Raw genomic sequence first — 6941 nt, forward strand, 5'->3', positions numbered from 1 at the left:
GTAATGCAGATTATGGTCCTGGAATATATCCCCCCGACATCCCCCACACCCCTACTCCGCCTCCGGGAGCAGGGGAGAGAACTAGCCTATTCACTATAATCTGGGCCTCCTTGTAGTAAACTATAACCCATTTTATGCATCGTGACATAATGCCAAGCAATCTTCTTTAGAAAATTCTAAATAGCACAAGGCATCCCTTTATATCCTTGCGTGAAACAATTTCACTCTTCATAAATTTCCCTTCTTTAAATCAGCTACCATTTAAAATATTTTTAAATCTCTTTTAAAAGCCCCTAGAGCGGTTGCATAAAGTTGGTGGCTTGCATCTAAAGGTGTGGCCTACACTGCCATGTTAAGAGCCTCAACCTTCCACGCTCAGGTTCTATTCTTTAAATAACTGAAATATTTGTTTCGAGCATTTGGTATCTTAGTTTCGAGAACAAACCATTACAATAAATCATCCAGATTTTCTAAAGCTTGAATCCTCCACATTATCAGGTAAGTACAGACGGAAGTAAAGGAAGTGAGAAAAGAAAAAGGCAAAACTCACTGACAAACTGGAAACATGAAAATAATCAGCTGAGCTATCCGGACCAGAAATTTCTGCATTTTAGGGTATTTCATCTTTAAAACTGACTGGACCTCTCAGGACTCCCATCCCCCAGGTGGGTTTCTCCCGGTCTCTGCACCCGCCCGGCCCAGCCAAGAAGCGGCGCGCTGCAGTCTGCAGCATTGGCGCGCGGGTCCGCAGCGTGGCGGTAGACGCCCCTGCAAGGGGAGGGGGCTCCGAGCGCCGAGCCCGCCTCTGCGGTGGCCAGGCTCGGCGCCGAGTGGACGCCTGTGTCGGGGGAGGGGCTGCGGCCGCCGCGCCGCGCGTGCCCGCCCGCCCCTCCCTAGCCGCTACTTAAGAGGCTCCAGCGCCGCCCCCGCCTCAGTGCGTTACTTACCTCGACTCTTAGCTTGTCGGGGACAGTAACCAGGACCCGGTGTCTGCTCCTGTTGCCTTTGCTTCCTAACCCGTAGCCACCATGGTGAGTGGACCGCGCCGCGGCGCCCTGAGATGTTCGGGAAAACCGGGGGAAAACGAGCGGGAGAGGTGCGAAGGGCTTCTAGCTAGAGAGGGCTGGGACAAATGCCATCCAGTTGGAGAGCAAAAGGCGAGGCGGGGGCGGGGGTAGATGAGATCCGGGGACAAGGGCTGGGGACCAGATAAAAGAGGGCTACGGTATTTCATCTCCGGCTCTGGGGCCCGGCGCCTCAAGACCCTACCCTTTCCCGCGCGTGCCCTTCCCCCATCCTAAACCCCTCAGGCGGGTGCGCGCAGTCACTCCGCCCTCACTTCCTCCTGAGCGCGAAAAGCGGGGGCGGGAAGGAGCTGGAGACAAAGCGCAGGCGCGACCGTTACCTTCCCGCCCAAGAGCGGCGGGAAATTCCCACTGCAGTGTGCGCATGCGCACAGAGGTTCTGCGGCTCCATGACTGCAGGGCGTAGCCCCTGTAACCCAAGGAGTTAAGAAAACTCTGTACCACACTACGCCCCAGCTTATTAAGACAGTTAACATCTAACAGCCTGTCTCCACTGCACTAGGAAATCCTGTGGGGAGCAGGTGGTGGCAGTGAAGAATTTGGAGAGAATGGAAATCTGCATTGGGGCCCCTGAAAACAGATGGGGAGGTGCAGGGCTGAGCCCAGTGCCTGCAGGTATTGCGGGCATCTGCAGCTGCGCACCCCCGCCTTTGAGCGCAGCAGTGCGCTCCCTGAATTGCTCATTCATCCAGTGCCGCAGAGCCCCACCCCTTGTCCCTGCGGCCAGACATTTTCTTTGCACTCCGACCATGTGCTTCCTGTGCTGAGAGCTGTCCGGAAATCTGGCCAACTGTACTGGAGTGGGGTTCTGGGCCTGAGCAATGGGTGGTGGATGAATTTCTCACTGCCCTGTGTTAAAAAGAGGAACCTGACTAAGCATTCTTACAGGTCTCAAAATAGCACTTCTCCATTTAAGGGTCGGAGGGGAAAAAAAATCATTCTCTAATACGGAAAAAAAAAAATAGGACATTTTGGATTGTTTATTTTATGGTGGAGATTGAATCCAGTCAGGGCTCATCACTGAGCTGTGTCCCCAGCTCAAGTCATTTTTTGCAATACCGGAGAATACTCTTCCACTAAGCTACATTTCCGACCTTTATTTTTTTGTTCTAAGACAGGGTCGCCTGAATTTGCCTAGCTGGCTTGGATCACACGTGATCCTCTTGTCTCGGCTTCTTAAATTGATAAGAATTATAGGCATGTGCCTGAAAAAAATAATTTGTGGTAGTGGGGGCTTGGCAGCACACCTGTAGTAGCAGCGGTTTAGGAGGTTGGCGCAGGATTGCAAGTTCTGGACAACCTCAGGAACTTGGTGAGACCCTGTCTCAAAATGAAAAAGAACTGAGTGTGTAGCTCAGTTGGAAAGTATCCCTGGGCTCAATCCAAGCACCAGAACTTTAAAAAATAATAATTAAAAAAGGAATTTGCTTAAATTCCATGACTTCCCCTGTCCTTTCCGCAGCGTGAGTGCATCTCCATACACGTAGGCCAGGCTGGTGTCCAGATTGGAAACGCCTGCTGGGAGCTCTACTGCCTGGAACATGGCATCCAACCTGATGGCCAGATGCCAAGTGACAAGACCATTGGGGGAGGAGATGACTCCTTCAACACCTTCTTCAGTGAGACGGGTGCTGGCAAGCACGTACCCAGGGCAGTGTTTGTAGACCTGGAACCCACGGTCATTGGTGAGTTGACTGGGTATGTCTTGGGTTCTCCATTGATCACATACACATTGTCTTTCCCACCAGAGTTGAGCAGTTTTGTGCAGGTTATTAAGTGATGGGTGCTGGTTTCCTTTTCTTTTTCAGATGAAGTTCGCACTGGGACCTACCGTCAGCTCTTCCACCCTGAGCAGCTCATCACAGGCAAGGAAGATGCTGCCAATAACTATGCCCGAGGCCATTACACCATTGGCAAGGAGATCATTGACCTTGTCTTGGACCGAATTCGTAAACTGGTAAAAACCTTAAATGAATATGTATTTTAAATGGGGTGAGAGGCTCCAGAGCAACTTGAATGGACTGACCTAATGACTTTGTTCTTTGGTTCCAGCAAAGTGGAATAGGCTGCTTACTATATTAATTAGACTTCTATGCCAGTCAGTCCCTGGCTGTAGAATAATTTGTGATGTGTCTGTTAGCCAATTTTTTATACTATCTGGATATGGTCATGATTTAAAGAAATTATGAATAGTTCTGTAGAAAATCTGGCCAGGCGCAATGGTATGCTTCTGTAGTCTCAATGTTTGTGGGAGGGAGGTAAAGGGCTGGGGGATGTAACTCAGTGATAAAGTGCTTACCTAGTTTGCATTTCCTTTTTTCTTCCCCTTACAGGCTGACCAGTGCACAGGTCTTCAGGGCTTCTTGGTTTTCCACAGCTTTGGTGGGGGAACTGGTTCTGGGTTCACCTCCCTGCTGATGGAACGTCTCTCTGTTGATTATGGCAAGAAGTCCAAGCTGGAGTTCTCCATTTACCCAGCCCCCCAGGTTTCCACAGCTGTAGTTGAGCCCTATAATTCCATCCTCACCACCCACACTACCCTGGAGCACTCTGATTGTGCCTTCATGGTAGATAATGAGGCCATCTATGACATCTGTCGCAGAAACCTTGACATTGAGCGCCCAACCTACACTAACCTTAACCGCCTTATTAGCCAGATTGTGTCTTCTATTACTGCTTCCCTCAGATTTGATGGAGCCCTGAATGTTGACCTGACAGAATTCCAGACCAATCTGGTGCCCTATCCCCGCATCCACTTCCCTCTGGCCACATATGCCCCTGTCATTTCTGCTGAGAAAGCCTACCATGAACAGCTTTCTGTAGCAGAGATCACCAATGCTTGCTTTGAGCCAGCCAACCAGATGGTAAAATGTGACCCCCGCCATGGTAAATACATGGCTTGCTGCCTGTTGTACCGTGGTGATGTGGTCCCCAAAGATGTCAATGCTGCCATTGCCACCATCAAGACCAAGCGCAGCATCCAGTTTGTGGATTGGTGCCCCACTGGCTTCAAGGTTGGCATTAATTACCAGCCTCCCACTGTGGTTCCTGGTGGAGACCTGGCCAAGGTACAGCGTGCTGTGTGCATGTTGAGTAACACCACAGCCATTGCTGAGGCCTGGGCTCGCCTGGATCACAAGTTTGACCTGATGTATGCCAAGCGTGCCTTTGTTCACTGGTACGTGGGTGAGGGGATGGAGGAAGGAGAGTTTTCTGAGGCCCGTGAGGACATGGCTGCCCTAGAGAAAGATTATGAGGAGGTTGGTGTGGATTCTGTTGAAGGAGAGGGTGAGGAAGAAGGAGAGGAATACTAATTACCTATTCCTTTCAGCCCTGCAGCATGTCATACTCCCAAAACTTCAGCTTCAGCATTAGCTAACAGGCATTGAAGTTTACTGATTAGATTGTCTTCACTCAATCATGATCATGTCTGTCTTTTTCCATGTGTACCTGTAAAGTTTTTCCATCATGTCTCAAAGTAAAGGCTTTAAGGAAAAGTGCTTTGTCTCCTGTGCTTTATTGTAACGCATCCAATATGGAATCACTGCAACACATTGGCAAGGACCCTCACTACCTATCTAGGTTCATTTTGCTACCTTGAAGCATAGTGGACTGTGCTCAATCTGGAGCACCAAAGGAATTGAGTGATTGTCAGAGTTATAAGTGGTTTTAAATGGCCTATTAATGGCTGCTGTTCAGTTACCATTACCACACAAAACCTCAAAAAGACCCTTGAAGTAGAAAAGGGTGATGAGCCGTTTCAGCTCTAAAGATGAGGAAAAAAAGTTGTAGGATTTATAATAACAATAGTCCTAGGAGGTATGGTGGCACATTTTACTCCTGTGACTTAGGAAGCAAAGTCTGGAGAAAAAGTTCAAGGTTACCCTCTACAATTTAGCAAGATCCTGTCTCAAAATGGACTGGGGATGTAACTAAGTGGTTGGGTGTCCCTGGGATACCAAAGATTGAACAATCGGCCCTGTGCATTGGAGAGGGAGGATTGCATTACAAGATGTAATGGCAACAACTGTAAATGGTAGGATAAGGGGTCACAGTATGTAACATCTGGCATGGTTTGCATTCTTTCAAGCATATAGTTCAATTAAATATAAAGGTCTGATAATATGCAGCACTTGGCATGGTTTACATTCTTTCAAGTTTATAGTTCAATTAAATCTAAAGGTCTATTAGAGGGGCTAAGGATGTAGTTGAGCCATAGAGAGCTTGCCTAATATGTGGGAGCCTCTGGGTTTGTGGGTTCAATACTTAGCACTTTCAAGAAGAAAAAAAAAAGAAAAACCAAATAGAGGATTTAACCTTGGAGAAAATTACTTCACATATGAAAAGCACAAGGATAAATCTGAGGATGATGATATTTTGTTTTGTTGTGAGTTTTTTTGTTTGTTGGTACTGGAGATTGAACCAGGAGTGCTTTACCATGGAACTACATCCCAGCACTAATTTATTTATCATTTCCTTTCCTTATTGGTAACAAGGATTGAACCCAGGGGTACTTAACCACTGGGCCACATGCTATATCCCAGTCCTTTTTACTTATTAATTTATTTTTTATTTATTCTTTATAGTTATACATGATAGTAGAATGTTTTTTGACATACATATATGGATTATAACTTCCCATTTTTGCGGTTGTACATGATGTGGCATTACACTGATTGTGTATTCATATATGAACACAGGCAAGTTATGTTTGATTTATTCTACTGTCTTTCCTATTCCCACCCTCCCTCCCTTCCCTTCATTCCCCTTTGTCTAATTCAATGAATTTTTATTCTCCAACCCCTCACCCATTTTATGTTAGCATCTGCATATTAGAAAACATGTTCGGCCTTTGCTTGTGGGGATTGGCTGGCCTTTTATTTTTTACTTGGAATTTTTAAACAAGATTTCACTAAATTGCCGAGGCTGGCTTTGAACTTGTGATCCTCCTTCCTCAGCTTCCTGAGTTCCTGGGATTACAGGCATAGGCCAGCACTCTGGCTGTTCTCCTTCTTGAAGACACTATTAAAATAGGAGGAGCCCAGGGGCTTGGAATGTGGCTCAAGTGACAGCACGCTTGCTTGGCATGCCTGAGGCACTGGGTTTGATCCTTAGCACCACATAAAAATAAGATAAAGATATTGTGTCCATCTAAAACTAAAAAATAAACATTTAAAATAGGAGGAGCCCAGTGCCTTATTCTACAGGTGATAGATTTAATCAGTAGAGAGCAAAGGAAATGGTATCACAGTTCTGTGTCCTGCCTTGTAGGACTGGAGCCGTAAATATTGTTTGCTAAAAAAACAAAGGGAACTGGGTCCCCCACCCCAATGTGGGGGACCCAGGTTGTGATTTAGACTAAAATGCTTGAGTAAGGCCATTTTCTCCTCTCAATCCCACCAAACTCATAGCAAATTCTTTAATGTCCTGCAGATGGCACCACTAACAAGGAATTCTCCATCCGGGAAAGCCTAATTCACATTTGTGAACTCTGCCCTTGCAGTCACCTTGGAGCTAAGCCTAAAAGATGCACAACAAACAGGAAGTGACTGACCTGGCATCCCTAGCATTCACATGCTTGTCACTTTTTTGTTCTGACAATTACTGGAGGCCTTGTGCTAGGCCACTCAATCAGGCAGGCAGCCAAGGGAGACCCCACATCCAAGGAGTTTCTTGAACTCAGCCTTCTAGAGTATTTTCCCAGGGCGGGATAAATATAAAAACATAGCCTTAGGGTCAACATGTAGAAAGGGAGGGACACATTGTGACATCTAAACTCAATACAAAGTCAATAACCACCTGATGATGTGGTCATCATTGTGTAGATAGGGATGTCATTGTGTTGCTAAGACCAGC

The 6941-nt window shown here is 46.9% G+C and overlaps 1 protein-coding gene across 1 annotated transcript; it reads left to right on the plus strand.

The window, feature by feature from the left end:
- Nucleotides 1-921: 921 nt before the first annotated feature.
- On the plus strand, nt 922-4585 carry LOC114103932 (tubulin alpha-1B chain). The gene is made up of 4 exons (XM_027949795.3): nt 922-1031; nt 2548-2770; nt 2894-3042; nt 3419-4585. The coding sequence occupies exons 1-4, from the start codon at nt 1029-1031 to the stop codon at nt 4397-4399; spliced, it is 1356 nt and encodes a 451-aa protein (XP_027805596.1). The 5' UTR covers nt 922-1028; the 3' UTR covers nt 4400-4585.
- The last annotated feature ends 2356 nt before the right edge of the window (nt 4586-6941 follow it).

Source organism: Marmota flaviventris, chromosome 3 (assembly GCF_047511675.1).
Source record: "Marmota flaviventris isolate mMarFla1 chromosome 3, mMarFla1.hap1, whole genome shotgun sequence".
Lineage (NCBI taxonomy): Eukaryota > Metazoa > Chordata > Mammalia > Rodentia > Sciuridae > Marmota > Marmota flaviventris.

What these genes read in the sequence shown, in the direction of transcription:
- LOC114103932 (XM_027949795.3), top strand. An exon ending in CCTGGAACCCACGGTCATTG is followed by an intron (nt 2,771 to 2,893) that starts GTGAGTTGACTG and finishes TTTCTTTTTCAG; the next exon opens with ATGAAGTTCGCACTGGGACC. An exon ending in TGGACCGAATTCGTAAACTG is followed by an intron (nt 3,043 to 3,418) that starts GTAAAAACCTTA and finishes TTCCCCTTACAG; the next exon opens with GCTGACCAGTGCACAGGTCT.